We start from the raw sequence: 19,350 nt of genomic DNA, 5'->3' as shown, positions 1-19,350 counted from the left end.
GACCTATACAAAGAAAACTACATAACTCTACTAAAAGAAATAGAAGGGGACCTTCAAAGATGGAAAAATATTCCATGTTCATGGATAGGAAGGCTAAATGTCATTAAGATGTCAATTCTACCCAAACTCATCTACAGATTCAATGCAATCCCAATCAAAATTCCAACAACCTACTTTGCAGACTTGGAAAAGCTAGTTATCAAATTTATTTGGAAAGGGAAGATGCCTCGAATTGCTAAAGACACTCTAAAAAAGACAAACGAAGTGGGAGGACTTACACTCCCTGACTTTGAAGCTTATTATAAAGCCACAGTTGCCAAAACAGCATGGTACTGGCACAAAGATAGACATATAGATCAATGGAATCGAATTGAGAATTCAGAGATAGACCCTCAGATCTATGGCCGACCGATCTTTGATAAGGCCCCCAAAGTCACTGAACTGAGCCATAATGGTCTTTTCAACAAATGGGGCTGGGAGAGTTGGATATCCATATCCAAAAGAATGAAAGAGGACCCCTACCTCACCCCCTACACAAAAATTAACTCAAAATGGATGAAAGATCTCAATATAAAAGAAAGTACCATAAAACTCGTAGAAGATAATGTAGGAAAACATCTTCAAGACCTTGTATTAGGCGGCCACTTCCTAGACTTTACACCCAAAGCACAAGCAACAAAAGAGAAAATAGATAAATGGGAACTCCTCAAGCTTAGAAGTTTCTGCACCTCAAAGGAATTTCTCAAAAAGGTAAAGAGGCAGCCAACTCAATGGGAAAAAATTTTTGGAAACCATGTATCTGACAAAAGACTGATATCTTGCATATACAAAGAAATCCTACAACTCAATGACAATAGTACAGACAGCCCAATTATAAAATGGGCAAAAGATATGAAAAGACAGTTCTCTGAAGAGGAAATACAAATGGCCAAGAAACACATGAAAAAATGTTCAGCTTCACTAGCTATTAGAGAGATGCAAATTAAGACCACAATGAGATACCATCTAACACCGGTTAGAATGGCTGCCATTAAACAAACAGGAAACTACAAATGCTGGAGGGGATGTGGAGAAATTGGAACTCTTATTCATTGTTGGTGGGACTGTATAATGGTTCAGCCACTCTGGAAGTCAGTCTGGCGGTTCCTTAGAAAACTAGATAAAGAGCTACCATTCGATCCAGCGATAGCACTTCTTGGTATATACCCGGAAGATCGGAAAGCAGTGACACGAACAGATATCTGCACGCCAATGTTCATAGCAGCATTATTCACAATTGCCAAGAGATGGAAACAACCCAAATGTCCTTCAACAGATGAGTGTATAAATAAAATGTGGTATATACACACGATGGAATACTACGCGGCAGTAAGAAGGAACGATCTGGTGAAACATATGACAACATGGATGAACCTTGAAGACATAATGCTGAGCGAAATAAGCCAGGCACAAAAAGAGAAATATTATATGCTACCACTAATGTGAACTTTGAAAAATGTAAAACAAATGGTTTATAATGTAGAATGTAGGGGAACTAGCAGTAGAGAGCAATTAAGGAAGGGGGAACAATAATCCAAGAAGAACAGATAAGCTATTTAACGTTCTGGGGATGCCCAGAAATGACTATGGTCTGTTAATTTCTGATGGATATAGTAGGAACAAGTTCACAGAAATGTTGCTATATTATGTAACTTTCTTGGGGTAAAGTAGGAATATGTTGGAAGTTAAGCAGTTATCTTAGGTTAGTTGTCTTTTTCTTACCCCCTTGTTATGGTCTCTTTGAAATGTTCTTTTATTGTATGTTTGTTTTCTTTTTAACTTTTTTTTTCATACAGTTGATTTAAAAAAGAAGGGAAAGTTAAAAAAAAAAAAAGAAAAGAAAAACAAGGAAAAAAAAAAAAAAATGTAGTGCCCCCTCGAGGAGCCTGTGGAGAATGCAGGGGTATTCGCCTACCCCACCTCCATGGTTGCTAACATCACCACAGACATAGGGGACTCGTGGTTTGATGGGTTGAGCCCTCTACCATAAGTTTTACCCTTGGGAAGACGGTTGCTGCAAAGGAGAGGCTAGGCCTCCCTATATTTGTGCCTAAGAGTCTCCTCCTGAATGCCTCTTTGTTGCTCAGATGTGGCCCTCTCTCTCTGGCTAAGCCAACTTGAAAGGTGAAATCACTGCCCTCCCCCCTACGTGGGATCAGACACCCAGGGGAGTGAATCTCCCTGGCAACGTGGAATATGACTCCCAGGGAGGAATGTAGACCCGGCATCGTGGGACGGAGAACATCTTCTTGACCAAAAGGGGGATGTGAAAGGAAATGAAATAAGCTTCAGTAGCAGAGAGATTCCAAAACGAGCCGAGAGATCACTCTGGTGGGCACTCTTACGCACACTTTAGACAACCCTTTTTAGGTTCTAAAGAATTGGGGTAGCTGGTGGTGGATACCTGGAACTATCAAACTACAACCCAGAACCCATGAATCTCGAAGACAGTTGTATAAAAATGTAGCTTATGAGGGGTGACAATGGGATTGCGAAAGCCATAAGGACCAAACTCCACTCTGTCTAGTTCATGGATGGATGTGTAGAAAAGTAGGGGAAGGAAACAAACAGACAAAGGTACCCAGTGTTCTTTTTTACTTCAATTGCTCTTTTTCACTCTAATTATTATTCTTGTTATTTTTGTGTGTGTGCTAATGAAGGTGTCAGGGATTGATTTAGGTGATGAATGTACAACTATGTAATGGTACTGTAAACAATCGAAAGTACGATTTGTTTTGTATGACTGCGTGGTATGTGAATATATCTCAATAAAATGATGATTAAAAAAAAAAAAAAAAAGAAGCGAACCCAGGGGTTGCCATGTGGTCCTGCAACCCCATTATTGGTTATATGCTTGGAAGAACTGAGAGCAGAGACACGAATGGATATTTGCACACTGGTGTTTATGGTGGCAGTATTCATGATTCACAACGGGTGCAGGTGGCCTAAGGGTACACTGACTGAGGAATAGAATGGTGAACTGTGGTGTATGCATACAATGGAATATTGAGTGGCTACAAGAAGGAATAAAGTTGTAAGGTATGCAACTAGGTGACTGGACCATGAGGACAGTATGTTGAGTGAAATAAACCAGAAATAAAAAGACAAACATAATTCCTCACTAATAGGGACTAACTATAATGTGCAAACTCTGAGAATTGAATCTGAGAGCCTAGGTTATCATGGAAAGGCTTATGGTAAAGGTTCCTAGATTGTGAGCTCTTACAGCAGTTACATCTATTCCAGTTGTAATGGTTATTTCTAAATTCTGAGAGGCTGAGCTCTTTGTATATAACCTGGTCGGCCCCTGGAACTTCAAGTATCTGTGTGACACCTGAGACTCAGAGCCATAGTTCGGCAGCTATGAATGTCAGCATTAAAGAGGCTAAAAAAGAAATCAGACTTCATTAGAGATATGAATGAAATGGACTTGGTTAGGACTAAGGTAAATCAGACTAAAGGGTAAAAGACAATATTGATGGTGTTTAAAAACTTCAACTTCTGTATGAGACAAAAGGAAGAGATGCTTATTTGGTGCAAAATCTATATTTTCTGTAGCATACTATACAATTTAACTTATATGGAACTTTGAATAAGAAGTGAGATCTTGTTGGTTTGTACAGGTTAGTGTGAAACCCTGTTAAATCCCAGAGTAACTTGGGCAGAGAATAAAAATGTATTTGCAAAGCCCCCTTGTGGGACTGGGGGGGAATGTGGAAATATTAAACTTCCCCACTTGGGGAATTACTGATATTCTTGCAAGCAATGGGGACTACCAATTTAGAAGGCCAAGCCCTCAATCTTGGGGCTTGCCCTTGCATTAGTATATAGCTTACGTGGTGTGACCATGTGACCGTGTGATTGTGAAAACTTTGTGGCTCACACTCCCTTTATCCAGTGTATGGACAGATGAGCAGAAAAATGGGGACAAAAATTAAATGAATAATGGGGGGATGGGGGGATGGAATGTTTTGGGTATTCTTTTTTACTTTAATTTTTGTTCTTATTTTTATTTTTTATTTTTTGGAGTAATGAAAATGTTCAGAAATTAATTGTAGTGATGAATGTACAGTTATAATGTGCATTATAAAGTGGAAGATTGTATGGTATGTGTATATATCTCAATAAAACTGAATTTAAAAAAAATGCAAAAGACTTGAATAGACTTTTCTCCAAAGAGAAAATACAAATGGCTAAAAAGCACATGAAAAGATGCTCAATATCACTAGCAATTAGGGAAATGCAAACGAAAACATCCACTAGACTGGCCACTATTAAAAATCGGAAAACTACAAGTGTTGGAGAAGATGTGGAGAAAGAAGAACATTCATTCATCGCTGGTGGAAATGTAAAATGGTGCAGCCACTGTAGAAGACAGTTTGGCAGTTCCTCAGGAAGCTAGTATAGAATTACTATATGATCTGGCAATCCTGCTACTAGGTATATACCCAGAAGAATTGAAAGCAGGGACTCGAACAGATATTTGCTCACCAATGTTCATAGTGGCATTATTCACAATTGCTAAAAGATGGGAGCAACCCAAGTGTCCATAAACTGATGAATGGGTAAACAAAATGTGGTATATACATACAATGGAATATTATTCAGCCATAAAAAGGAATGACGTCATGAGGACATTATGTTGAGTGAAATAAGCAACCCACAAAAGAACAAATATTATATGGTCTCACTATTATGAACTAATTATTATAAGAAAACTCAAAAGAGTTAGAATCTAAAATATATATTACCAGGAGATAGATTGGGGTTAGAGAATGGGGAGTTGATGCTTAACTTGTACAGAATTCCTATTTAGGTTGATGGTCTAAAGGTGTGGAAATGAATGATGGTGATGGTAGCACATTGTTGTGAGTGTAATCAACAGCAATGAACGATAGAGGTGAATGTGCTTAAAAGGGGAAATTTTAGGATGTATAAATTACTAGAATAAAAGATAAAACATGGGAGTGTACAACACAGTGACCCCTATTGTAGGTGATGGAGTATAGTACAAGTACTATATAGTACAAGTATTAGAATATTCTTTCATGAATTATAACAAATGTATGATACTGATGCAAGGTGTTAATAATAGGATAGTATATGAGAATGAAACACCTACTATAAATTATGGATGATAGATAACAGTACAATTTTAATAATCTTTCAATTGTAACAAAAGTAACTACTGTTAAAATATAGTAGAATTATTTTTTAAATGTTAATCTTTCATCAACTGTAACAAATGTTCTACACTAAAGCAAGGTGTTGGTGGTAAGGTGGTATATGGGAATCCTGTATTTAATGTCTGATTTTTTTGTGAACCCACAACTTCTCTAATAAAAAAAAAAAACAAAAAAACAAAAAAAAAAAACCTCCTTTACAGTCATTGACAATCAACACACTAATTACAAAATTAAATTCCTTTTTAGTGGACTATAAAAACCACTAAAAAAGAAACTATAAGAAGCCTGACACTAAAAACAAAAAACTTCTCATAAATGTTCAGTATTGATTGTGGCAGTAGTTATGAGACTGTACGCAATTGTCAAAACTCATCAAACTATACACTTAAATTGGGTGAATTTTATGGTATATAAATTATACCTGGATAAAGCTGAGTGGGAAGGGAAGTTTCTCATAATGTTACCAGGAATGTCTGAAGTAAACATGAACATTTCCACTCATGGTGTTAGGAATACAAATTAGCTCAATTAAGAAAATAACAGCCAGGGAAAACCGCAGGTACCTACTGGTGGTATTCAAAAATTTTTTTGATTAATAATCAAAATTGCAAAGTAGAGAGAGACAGGCCATCATTGGTACATATGGCATATTCATCAAGCACCCAATCCAGATAGAGTAGTTATGTGGAAATGTCATCCAAATATAATCTGGGAGGTTAGTAGAACTCAACAGCTTATTTTGTGCTGCCACCTGACACACAAACAGGGAGGCCCAAGGTTTGCCTGCTTCCAGAAGCCATATCCATTCCTACCTTTAGCACATGGTACCAGACCGAGGTGCCTCCAAAATCAATGTGAAAGTCTGTATAACTATCCCGCACACTCATGAGGCAGTACTTCTGCACATTGGGCCTCTCAAACACACACTCCTCAGGCCATAAGTTCTCCACCCATGAGAGCTTCCGAACAATCTTGGGTGTCTCCACAAGGTTAGAAAGCCTAGCAAGGAAGGGGGAGAGAGCAGAAGTCAACTGATGGAGGTATACTGAGGTACAGTTACAATCTATTGGCTCCCCAAACTCCTAAATATTGGGAATTTCTCCAGTTGAAGGTTAAAAGCCTGAATGCCATGCTCCATATCCCAGGGAGGGTCAGATAAGACAGAAAGTAAGTTCTCTCCACAGAATAACAAATGGCATTAAGGACACTCATTTCTGTAAGTCTAGTCAGCATCCTCATTCTACTCAGCTCCAGAAGCCCCAAGTCTCAGCTCCACAGCCCTTCCCAATCAAAGGGAATCATTTCCTCCACTAACTGCTCAAATTTCCCCCTCCTCTGCACCCCCTAGCCCAATCACTTGGCAACTGGTTTGTAACAGCTATTGTACTGTACTCATCTCATAGTGTATTCTTTATGAGGAACCATTAGAGAAACCTCCCAGGGCTCACTTCCAGGTAAAAAGGTGCTTCTCCCAAAAATCTAGTTGCTTTTATCTTATGTAAAACCACCAATCTTATAAGATACTGTGCTCTCCTCTTTGCTCTGACCTTTAGGAATCTCAGTGAAAATACTGCAGCCTATCTCCATCAACTATCCAAACATTCACACATGTATTTTGTGTGCAGACTACCCACCAGATGCACCCTATTTCCCCACCTTTATTTTCCTTTTCTTTTTCTTTATCCTGTACAGTATACATCCTTGCAAGCTACCTCAAATAAACAGTCTTTCAGAATGAAGTTAGGTATGAATAAATACAGTTTTTTTAAAACCCTTAGATTGTTTAACTTCTCATGTTAAAATCAACAGTAAAGGTTCTGATATTTACTATGGCTATGTGAGATGCTATCATTAGGGGGAACTGACTGAAGGGTATACAGGGCCTCCCTGCACACTTTTTTGCAACTTACTATGAATTTATAACTATTTCAAAATGAAAAGTTTTTAAAAATAGTAAATAATTAGAAAGTAACTTCCTAAAAAGGCAAAAATGTTATGATTTCTTGGTATTTCCCACAGTTCTAATCACAGAGAAGAGTATATATCTAATGAATGAATGAATCCAGATAGAATCATTTAAGTAACTCATTAAAAGGTTATATGCTTTTTATTTTTTTCTTTTTAAATCTAAGAAATATTATCTTTAGAGAAACTACGTAGGGCAAATCTATTTCCAGGGACAGAGGATTTATCCTGGCAGTTAAATAGTAATTATTCTAAACTCTACCAGAAAAATGGTCTAAGAAAGCTGTCTTAGGTCTTGAAGGAGACAAAAATTAATTAATATAGCTATTGTGTTATCTATGCAATGCTACAAACTGTGAAGGAGAGAGATTACTTGGTTATCACAATGTGAGCAGCTATCCTTGAAAGTATAGATAAGTTCCCCAAAGGAAGAAACCACCAGAACACCAGAAGAAAAGGAAAAGAATGCTAATATATACTCAGTGTATCGTTAAGTTCCAGGTACTATGTTAGGCTTTTTTTAGTTACCCCTGCCCCTCCTACCTGGTATCAGAAAATTCCACACTAATGACATTGAGGACTTTCTCCCTCTTCCCGCTGTAATAATATTTCACAAAATCACCGAGCTTCATCTTGCAGTTAGCCTGATGGGTCACATCAATCACATCAATCTCTTTGTCAGAACCTGAGGAAAAGAGATGGCTTCTGCACCAAGTGGTCTCAGTGACTGGGGAAGACTCTCTCATCTCCTTATCAGTCCTTAGATTAGCTTCACACTCAAAGCTCCTGTCCTCAGGCATTGTACGTGTATGTGTGTTCAGGGGCAGAATCTTTCCACACTCTCCTTAGACCTGGGTGTTGGGTCCAGACCTGCCAGGCCTATGTAACTGCCTGACACACAGCCTCATCCATAGTGCCTGAGCCACCTGCCTGGGTTCTGCTTCCTCACTTCTTTTCTTTTGTCCAAAAATGCATGCCCGGAAGACACTCAGCATGTGAGGTTAAGAACTGAAGGCTTTCCAAAAGGAGCCGAGAGGTCACTCTGGTGGGCACTCTTACGCACACTTTAGACAACCCTTTTTAGGTTCCAAAGAATTGGGGTGGCTGGTGGTGGATACCTGAAACTATCAAACTACAACCCAGAACCCATGAATCTCGAAGACAGTTGTATAAAAATGTAGCTTATGAGGGGTGACAATGGGATTGGGAAAGCCATAAGGACCATACTCCCCTTTGGCTAGTTTATGTATGGATGAGTAGAAAAATAGGGGAAGGAAACAAACAAACAAACAGACAAAGGAACCCAGTGTTCTTTTTTACTTCAACTGCTCTTTTTCACTTTAATTATTACTCTTGTTATTTTTGTGTGTGTGCTAATGAAGGTGTCAGGGACTGATTTAGGTGATGAATGTACAACTATGTAATGGTACTGTGAACAATCGAATGTACAATTTGTTTTGTGTGACTGAGTAGTATGTGAATATATCTCAATAAAATGAAGATTTAAAAAAAAAGAATTGAAGGCTTTCTCATCTTTAGAGGACAGACCATAATCCATATAATTCCCAGGTTAAACAAATGGGGTTCAACCTGTGTTTTTTTTAGATTAGGAGGAAGAGGAGACCAGGGTTTTCTAGCTGACCTAAAAAATGAATTTGGGCAAGGCAACTTCACCTCAGATTTCTAGTATCTTTATAAAGGAAATGTAAAAGGTGGATTGAAGGGAAGGAATACAGATCTCGAAGGGAGTGAACATGTCACAGTTAACAGGGCCTGTAATGTCTTACCAACATAGTGTTCCACATCTCTCACAGTGAATGATGGAGAGGGCAGTGTCATCCCCAACCCATCCTTCTTCAAGACCAGGATGGGCACACTGAAACTATTCTCTTCCAGGAATTCCACAGTCAGCTGACTTCCAGTAGGCTTCAGAATCACTTCATCTGAGCTGTGGACAACACAAGAGAAAGCCTGAGCCCCAGAGGCCCTGATCACTGAAGGCCTCACTGGGTGCTGCCAATCACCCAAGCAGTGGAGCCTTCCTGAGGGGACCTAATGTGGGCTGGTAACTAATGGTATAAACCTCTTGTGCCAGATGAGAAATGACCTGTGCAAAGCAAGAGGCCAGGTCACTCGCAGAGGTAGGGGGAGCTAAACCGGGATATCCTGTCAATAGGGTGCTCTTCTCTGGATGACAAAGGAAAAAATCAGTCAACTGTCTGCCCAGGAGGAAAAGACATATCTGATAAGTTTAGCTGATCTGTTCAAACCCAGAGCAGAAATCAACTTAAATGAGAGGACTGATTAAATAATTACATATCTATACAATGGAATACTAAACAGCCATGAAAAAGAATGAAGAACTTCTGTATGTGCTATTTTGGATACATCTCCAAGATTATAGTTAGGGGGAAAAAAAGCAAGATGCAGAACAATACAGAATGTTTCTTTTTGTGTAAAGAAAACAGAAATAAACACATACACATTTGTAAATGCAAACACTATTTCTGAAAGAATGTACAAGAAATTGTTCAACTTTGGGGAAGAGACCTGAAGGGTCTGGGGTAGAAAGAAGACTCACTTCCTTTAAATAAACAAACAACAAATATTAAGTTGAAGACACAGTTATAATTCCAAACCACACTTCAATTACAGGAAAGCTGAAAATGGTCCAATGAATTAAAAACCGAGCAAAAGACAGGGCTTTATTCATTTATTTTTTACTCATTATTTTTGCTCAATTCAAGTAATTTATTTTTAATAAAGCCAACTTAATGAAAGAGGAAAAAACTCTTTTTCTTGATTGCAAAAGAAATACATGACCAAATTTTTTTATTTTCTAAAAGAATTTCCTCTTCTCTACAATGAGAGAATTAAACTTCCTGATCTTTAACACTCTTTCTGGCTATACCATTCCTTGAGTGCATGAAAATATCCTTTCCAACTCAGGCAAATAATACCTCCCAACCTATGAAAACTTTCCACAAGTGGACCTTACTGCACTCTTGCACATCAAATGAATTCTAATTACTGTTTTTTAGAAACAGACCAAAACAGAAGATCTCTCCTGAGAGGGACCTCACAGAGTCCTGAAGATACCCAAAATTGGGGAGGCACGTAACAGTGGGAAAGCTGGGAAGACATGCGTCCCAGTCTCCCAGGGCCCTGGCATTCACCTGCTTTCAGGGTAAGGGTCCTCACCTGTCAAAGGTTCTACTCCAGAGCTCTCGAATGAATGTAGGGCTCCCAGTCTTCACAGGCTTCCCCTTGTGTGCATCATGCCCTTTTGAAGATCCACGGTGTTTTTTCACTAAGCCAGGAAGAGACATGAGACCATGAATCAGAATGGCTGTGAGTTATGGTTCTCAGAGCAAAGGCTTCAACAGATCCTGCTTTTCTTATAATCTAACACCTCCCTTGGAGCATCTGGAGTCAACAAAGGTCTCAGAGACTCAAGAAAGTTGCTGGTGAGGATGGGTGCTTCTCTGGGGAATCCCTAGGAATGGAGGGAGGTAAAGGCATGCACTTCTGCCCTCTCAGTGAAACAGCTGCTGGCCTGCTGGGCTTGCACAGGCTTCTGCCATCTCCTAAGTGACATGGATCTGAAGAACTCAGGCAAAGGCCAAGCTTCCTTTACTTTGTCTTTTCTCTGGACCCCCTTTCTCTCGGAAACTCCAAGATCTACTTACTAACAGAAGGCCCATGTAAGACCTCACAGTTGGGACAGTGGTAGAGATCAATATCAGCAGCCTTCTCCTCTTCAACACCAACACAACTGGAAAAGAGAAAACCGGCCAAGATTTATGGACATGTTATTTTTCATGAGGCCTAGAACTGTGCTGTCCAATACAATAGCAGTTAGGCACATATGGTTATTTACATTTAAAGTAATTAAAATTAAATAAAGTTTAAAATTCAATTATTTCATCACACCAGCCACATTTCACGTGCTTAGCAGCCACATATGACTAGTGGTTAAAATACTGGGCAGCTAATAAAACATTTTCATCAATGCAGAAAGTTTTATTGGACCACAGTGGACTAGAGTAATTACGACAGAACTAAAAATTGGGAACACCCAGTACAGCTACTTTAAGACTCAGAATAGTCAAAGCTGGAAGAGACTCTACAGCAGTGTTCTTCAATAGAAATATAATGCAAGCCAAATATGTAATTTTGAAAATTGAAAAAATAAAAACAGGCAAAATTAATTTTAATAATATTTTCTTTAATCCAATATATTCAAAATATTATCATTTCAACATGTAATGAAATTTAAAACCTTACTGAGATATTTTATTTAATTAAATGAAAAGAACTGACAGAATATTTTATAATCAACAGTGGTTCTGAGTGAAGAATTACAGGTAATCATTTTTTCATCTTCATTTGTATTTTCTAATTTTCTACAATGAACCTCTGTTACTTATTTCATATGTGAAAGTCTAAGAAAGATTTATTTAATTTTGAAAATTTTAGTTTGTACATACTTGAGGTGGTAATCTCACAAAATTAAACTGTTCCTCACCAGGGGAGTCATCAGCAGCCCTCCAAATTCCTAAAATCCTTGGCTTGCCACATAGGAAGGAATATAAAATAGGGCAGAGTTCGAATTGTTTCAGCTAAGATTATGCTCACAAATTGACTTCCTGGGATCAGGACCCAGCCACCTTCTAAGACAATTAATCCCATGGCTGTAAGCCTATTGAGTATCAATTAACGGGGTATATCACTGTCAATTTTGTAGGGCTTCTTAATAATTCAATCACATAATGTATGTAAAGTACCTAGTACAGTGAGCACAGTGCCTCTTAGTACACAGTAAATTATCAAGAAGTGATAGCATCTTCAGGACCTTGTGTTAGGCAATGGTTTCTTATACTCTTCACCCAAAGCACAAACAACAAAAGAAAAAATAGATACATGGGACCTCATCAAAATTAAAAACTTTTGTGCCTCAAAGAATGTTATCATGAAATTAAAACGACAACCTTCACAACGGGAGACAGTATTTATTTACCACATATCCAATAAAGGTTTACTATCCAGAATATATAAAGAAATCCTTCAACTTAATAACAAAAAGACAATCAACCCAATTTAAAAAAAAACCGGCAAAAGACTCGAATAGACATGTCTCTAAAGAAGATATACAAATGCCCAGAAAGCACATGAAAAGATGCTCAACATCGTTAGCCATTATAGAAATGCAAATCAAAACCACAATGAGAGGGAAGAAGATGGTGGCATAGAGAGGAGTGGAAGTTAGTTAGTCCCCCCTGAGCAACTAATAAACAACCAAGAACAACTAGTAAATGATCTGGAATAACTGCTGGGGGAAAACCGTGACTATCCACACATCATGCACCAACCTGGATTGGGAGGAATGCCTGAGATCACAGCATGGAATCTGTAAGTAGAAACTGCAGACCTGGAGCCGGAAGCCCCCTACCCCCATGGCAGCCCGAACTACAAAGCCTAGCTGTGATAGAGAGCAGCACTCTCTGAACAAGCAAACATACCTCAGTCCAGCTCCAACTAGGGTTTTAATTGGCAAACTGGACTAGTCAATGCAAGCTGCAAATCCCCAACAAGCAGACACAGGCTTTTAGTGATGACTGACCTTGAAGAGCCAGGGGACATCTCTGTCCCGGGAGGGGGTACCCACAGGACCAGGTACTATCTCTGGCCAACAGGTGAAACTGTGGGCCTTTGACTGGCCCTGAAAGGGGGCTTTCAGTCCCTTTTTCTCTCTCTCAACCTGAGCGGCTCAGTGGAGAAAGCCTCAGCCATTTTCCACTCGCAACGCTCTGCAGTGGAGAAAGCCTCAGCCATTTTCAGTTCACAGCCCTCTGACCCAGACAACACTGGAGATAGCAGAGTCAGCGAGACAAAGAACCTATTTAAATGCAAAAGAAAATTCCCTAGGGGTTGTCTCTTCTCTAAGAGGAAAGACATGGTGCCAAGCTCTACTAGCTGCCTTCCATTCAGAGCCAGATCGCAGAGTCTGGGAGAAAACAGCCAAAACAGAAACTAAGGAAGTCACACCTCCTTACACCAGTCAGTAGTAACAGGCTGACAGGCGCCACCTACTGGGCAGGTTAGAAAAAGCGTAACAGCTTGAGGCCTCACAGGGTGTGTCAATCTTCTAAGACACACCTTCAGGGAAACCTGATACTGAATATTTCCCCCTTCTGGGACCTGAACCTGTCCTGGTCTGGGAAAACCTGATTGGGGTAACCAAGGAAACCAGACGCCTAGGTAACAGAAGACTATAACCTACACTAAGAAACATGAAGTTATGGCCCAGTCAAAGGAACAACTTACACTTTAACTGAGATACAGGAATTGAAGCAACTAATGCTAAATCAATTCAAAAAGTTTAGGGAAGATATGGCAAAAGAGATGAAGGGTATAAAGAAAACACTGGGCATACATGAGGTATGAAATCGAAAGCTTGAAAAAACAACTGGCAGAATCTATGGAAATGAAAGGCACAACACAAGAGAGGAAAGACACAATGGAGACATACAACATCAGATTTAAAGAGGCAGAAGAAAACACTCAGGAACTGGAGAAAAAGGCACCTGAAATCCTACACACAAAAGAACAGATAGGGAAAAGAATGGAAAAATATGAGCAATGTCTCAGGAAATCAAATGACAATATGAAATGCATGAATGTACGTGTCATGAGTGTCCCAGAAGGAGAAGAGAAGGGAAAAGGAGCAGAAGCAATAATGGAGAAAATAATCAATGAAAATTTCCCATCTCTTATGAAAGACATAAAATTACAGATCCAAGAAGCACAGCGTACCCCAAACAGAATAGATCTGAATAGGCCTACTCAAAGACACTTAATAGTCAGATTATCAAACGTCAAAGACAAAGAGGGAATCCTGAAAGCAGCAAGAGAAAAGTGATCTACCACATACAAAGGAAGCTTGATAAGACCATGTGCAGCTTTCTCAGTAGAAACCCTGGAGGCAAGAAGGAAGTGGTGTGATATATTTAAGATACTGAAAGAGAAAAACTGCCAACCAAGAATCCTATATCCGGCAAAACTGTCCTTCAAATATGAGGGAGAGTTTAAAATATTCTCTGGCAAACAGACAATAACAGATTTTGTGAACAACATACCTGCGCTACAGGAAATACTAAGGGGAGCACTACAGACAGATAGGAAAAGACAGGAGTGAGAGGTTCGGAACACAATTTTGGGTGATGGCAGCACAGCAATGTAAGTTCACTGAACAAAGATGACTGTGAGCATGGTTGAAAGAGGAAGGTTAAGTAGCAGGAAAGAGGAAAGATAAAGGCTGGGACTGTATAACTCAGTGAAACCTAGAGTGCTCAACAATTGTGATAAAATGTACAAATAAGTTTTTTCATGAGGGAGAACAAACGAAATGTCAACCTTGCAAGGTGTTAAGAATAGGTAGGTATTGGGGGGGGGGGAATACAATCAATACAAACTGGAGACTATAACTAACAGAAACGTTGTATTATGCTCCCTTTAATGTAACAAAGGCAATATACAAAAGCTAATAAGAAGGCAACATAAGGGAGGGATATGGGACTCTTGGCATTGGTAATGTTGTCCGACTCTTTATTTCACTTTAGTTTAATGCTATCTTTCCTTTTGTTGCTTCCTAGCTGTCATGTTCGTTTGGTTTTGTTTGTTTTTTCTCTTTCTTTTTTCTTTTTCTTTTTCCTCTCTACCTTCTTTGACTCTTCCTCCTGCTTTGTGGAAGAAATGGAGAAGTCCTTATATAGATTGTGGTGATGATGGTGAATACATAAATACGTGACTATACAGGAAACCATCAATGGTTTACTTAGGATGGAATGTATGGTATGTGAACAAAACCATCTTTAAAAAAACTGGTTAATGAAGAAACCCTGAAGGCACTATATTGAGCGAAATAAGTCAGACACATAAGGACAAATATTGCAGGTTCTCCCTGATATGAACTATTTATAATATGTAATCTCATAGACATGTAATATAAGTTACCAGGATATAGAACAAGGCTAAAGAATGATGAGCGGTTGCTTATTATGAGCAGAATGTTCAACTAGGTTGAAAAGTGTCTGGAAACGAACAGAGGTGACAGTAGCATGTTGTGAGAATAACCAACAGTGCTGAATGGCACAGGGATGTGGTAAAAAGGGGAAACTCAGAGTCACGTATGTCACCAGAAGGAAAGCTGGAGGTTAAAAGATGGGAATGTATAAAACAGTGAAACCTGTGGTGGGCAATGCCCATGATTAACTGTACAAATATTAGAAATCTCTTTTATGAGTCAGAACAAATGTATGACACTATAACTAGAAGTTAATAGAAGGGCATATAAGGAAAAAATATACCTATTGCAAACTACATACTACAGTTAGTAATAGTTTAACGTTCTTTCATCAACAGTAACAAATGTACTATACCAATACTATGAGTCAACAATGGTGGGGGGGTGGTTAGGGGTATGAGAGGATTTGAGTTTCCTTTGTCTTTCTTTCTTTTCTGGAGTAATGAAAATTTTCTAAAAATTGAAAAAAAAACATTAATTGTGGTGATGGATGCACAGCTGTATGATGGTACTGGGGGCAAATGACTGTGCACTTTGGATCTTTGGATAATTGTATGGTATACAAACAATCTCAGTAAAAAGTAAACCCACAATGAGATACCATTCCACACACATTAAAATGGCTGCTATAACAAAATGGAAAATAACAAGTATTGGAGAGGATGCAGAGAATTAGGAATGCTCATTCATTGCTGGTGGCAATGTAAAATGATGCAGATGCTATGGAAGACAATTTGGTGGTGCCTCAGAAAGCTAAGTAATAGAACGACCATATGATCCGGCAATCCCACTACTAGGTATATTTCCAAAAGAACTGAAAACAGGGACAAGAACAGATACTGGCACACCGATGTTCATAGTGGCATTATTCACAACTGCCAAAAGATAGAAGCAACTCAAGTGTCCATCAGAAAATGAATGGATAAACAAAATGTGGTATATACACACAATGGAATATTATTCTGCAGTAAAAAGGAATGAAGTGCTGACACATGTAACAACATGAATGAACCTTGAATACATCATGCTGAGTGAAATAAGCCAGACATAAAAGGACAAATGCTTGATTTCACTGTTTTAAAATAATTTTAATAAGGAAACTCATAGGGACAGAATCTAGAATACAGTTTGCCAGGGGATGGGGTGGGGATAGGGAATGAGAAGTTAAGGTTTAAAATGTACAGGGTTCCTATTTGGAATTAAGGAAATGTTTTGGTAATGGATGGTGATGTTGGTAGCACAACATCGTGAATGTAATTAACAGCAATGAAATATATATCTGAATGTAATTAAAAGGGGTAACAGAATAAAAATTTTTTAAAAAAAAATCCATGGAACTACACAAACAGTGAACCATAAGTTAAGCTATGGATTACAGAAATGTGCTCTCATCAATTGTAACAAATGCTCCACACCAATGCAAGGTGTTAATAATAAGGTGGTTTAGGGGAATCCTGTTTGTTTTGTAAACCCAAAACTTCTCTAACTGCTCCCCCCAAAAAAAGAATTTGTTCCTGGAACAGAACTAAACAGAACCATAGAAGACTAAGTGAAACCTAGGTGAACTGTAATTTCCTCATATGTAGAATGGAAATAAGAATGTGCATACTTTGAGTAGGATTGTTGTGATAATTAAAGTAGATCATGTATAAAATTAAAAAAAGTGAAGCCAACTCAGCAGGTGTACTCACTGCCCTCCCCTCTACGTGGGACCTGACTCCCAGAGGTGTAAATCTCTCTGGCAATGCAGGATATGACTCCCGGGGATGAACCTGGACCCGGCATTGTGGGATTGAGAACATCTTCTTAACCAAAAGGAGGATGTGAAATGAAACAAAATAAGGTTTCAGTGGCTGAGAGATTTCAAAGGGAGTTGAGAGGTCACTCCGGTGGGCATTCTTATGTACTATATGGATATCCCTTTTCAGGTTTTAGTATACTGGAATAGCTAGAAGCAAATGCCTGAAACTATCAAACTTCAACCCAGTAGCCCTGACTCTTGAAGACGATTGTATAACTATGTAGCTTACAAGGGGTGACACTGTGATTGTGAAAACCTTGTGGATCATACTCCCTTTATCCAGTGTATGGATGGATGAGTAGAAAAATGGGGACAAAAACTGAATGAAAAATAGGGTGGGATGGGGGGGTGATTTGGGTGTTCCTTTTTACTTTCATTTTTTTATTCTTATTCTTTCTGGTGTAAGGAAAATGTTAAAGTACAGATTGGGGTGATGAATGTACAACTATATGATGGTATTGTGAACAGCTGATTGTACACCATGGATGACTGAATAGTATGTGACTATATCTCAATAAAACTGAATTTTAAAAAAAAGTGATAGCTAATATTATTTTTTACCTAGTCCAGACCTGACTCTTCACCTGCCAAAATACATTCCCCAGACCTTGCAGCATTAATTCACTTCCCCTGACTACATGCTTTCTGTCTCAAGCCCTTCCAGCCATCTATCTCTCCTGAACTTTCATCTCCATATGGCTATGTGCTCTCTACCCTAAAAACCTACTGCTTCTCTCATTTCCCAGTTTTTCTGTTGAACCCTTTGCAACCTCATTCCCTGGTAAACAATCCCTTCTATGTTCATGTCCCCTTCAAACACCCCTCTCTTTCACCTTCCCGGCTTAATGAACCCAGCTTGTCCTATAAGAAAACCATTTCCTCTAAATCACCACTACTCAAAATGTGTTCCATCGACTGATCTTAGTTTGTGAACTGTTTACTACAGGTCTGTGATAAGTACAGAAAGTGAGAGTAAGCATCTAGTAACTTTTACAGAAATATGGCAGAGTAATGTTCTGTCTATTGAATCTAATCATAAAAAATTGGAACTTATATTTTGCATGTTTTTTAGTTCATATTATTTTTCTAGTAATTCATTTTTTATTTTACAAAAAGACTGACCCATTATGGATTGGAAATTAAAAAAAAAATACCCCATCCTTTGACACAAAAAGTCTGAGAAGCATTGCGCTAGAGTCCTGTCAGGTGGAAGATGCACATTCTCCCACACCCTCATAACTCAGGGCTGGGCTGTGGGTAGACAGTCCCCTCACTCTCCAGTGAGACTTTAAGATCATCTCTCCTCTATCCTTGTGTAAAATCCCTCACCTCTCCGAGTTTCATACCATCCAACCATACAGCTTCCCACATCTCTTTATCACTGCAAGCTAGTCACCTCCCTAACATGTCCCCTCACTCCCAGAAGAACCCACTCGCAGATTCCTCTCCAGCCCAAGTCCTGCTAACACCTGTATGACACCAGTATGAACATGGATGCCCAACATCATGGCCTCTTAGTTCTATGACCTTCTCATCTTCAGAGACTGTTACCTTTGCCACCATTTCAGCCACAAACTCTCATGGTTAAACCCCAGACCTTGTAAACATCTACAGTTGTCCCACTGCTGGAATATGAAAGTCATACATCACACTCTAACCACCAGCTCTTACTAGCCTTGTTCTTTGTCCTCACAATCCCTTGATCCTTCTACTTTTCCCCTATTCACCTATTTTTCACTTCATCTTCCTTCCCTATCTAGCTTAGATTCCAGCATTCCTTACTTCAAACATTCTCTTACAGCTATCCTCAACTCACCTGCCCCACTGCCTTTCTATCACTCTTACATGCAAACCCCAACCCTGGATCAGTCCAGCTACATAAAACTGGACCATCAAACATGGCTAGAGAAAAACCACCCAATTGGATTGAGTCCACAATAAATTCATACTATCCAAATTATCTGCGTTTTGAAGCCTGGATATCCTCTTATATTTTCCTGTTCAGCCCTCCTCCTACTTTCCACAGTAACTATTTCAAATATCTGACCCATCTACCCCCTGTTTCTCTCTCAGCAAATGACCCTGCTTTTACTTCTTAGCAAAAATGAAGTAATCAGATGGGAACTACTTCCTTTGCCACTGTCAAATCTATTTTCCTCATAACAAAAATGCTATCCTTCCTTCTTTCTAAAGCCAGTTTCTCCACCTGGGTCATATCTTTTCTTACTCTCTCAACAAATTATCCCCTTTCTACAATATCTGCAACCTCTCCC

At 38.9% G+C, this 19,350-nt stretch overlaps 1 protein-coding gene across 1 annotated transcript in view; it reads right to left on the bottom strand.

Moving 5' to 3' along the window:
• Positions 1–19,350, bottom strand: part of PHF8 (PHD finger protein 8) — a 197,254-nt gene that overhangs the window by 152,493 nt on the left and 25,411 nt on the right. Inside the window, exons 2-6 of the mRNA XM_037823762.1 lie at positions 10,880–10,965; positions 10,392–10,500; positions 8,978–9,138; positions 7,734–7,875; positions 6,038–6,224 (exon numbers count right to left, since the gene is read on the bottom strand). Coding sequence (XP_037679690.1) covers positions 6,038–6,224; positions 7,734–7,875; positions 8,978–9,138; positions 10,392–10,500; positions 10,880–10,965 — 685 coding nt within the window. The remainder of the gene's footprint in view (positions 1–6,037; positions 6,225–7,733; positions 7,876–8,977; positions 9,139–10,391; positions 10,501–10,879; positions 10,966–19,350) is intronic.

Source organism: Choloepus didactylus, assembly GCF_015220235.1.
Source record: "Choloepus didactylus isolate mChoDid1 chromosome 24 unlocalized genomic scaffold, mChoDid1.pri SUPER_24_unloc2, whole genome shotgun sequence".
NCBI classification, from domain to species: Eukaryota; Metazoa; Chordata; class Mammalia; order Pilosa; family Megalonychidae; genus Choloepus; species Choloepus didactylus.
This window is presented reverse-complemented; position numbering and strand designations above follow the sequence as displayed.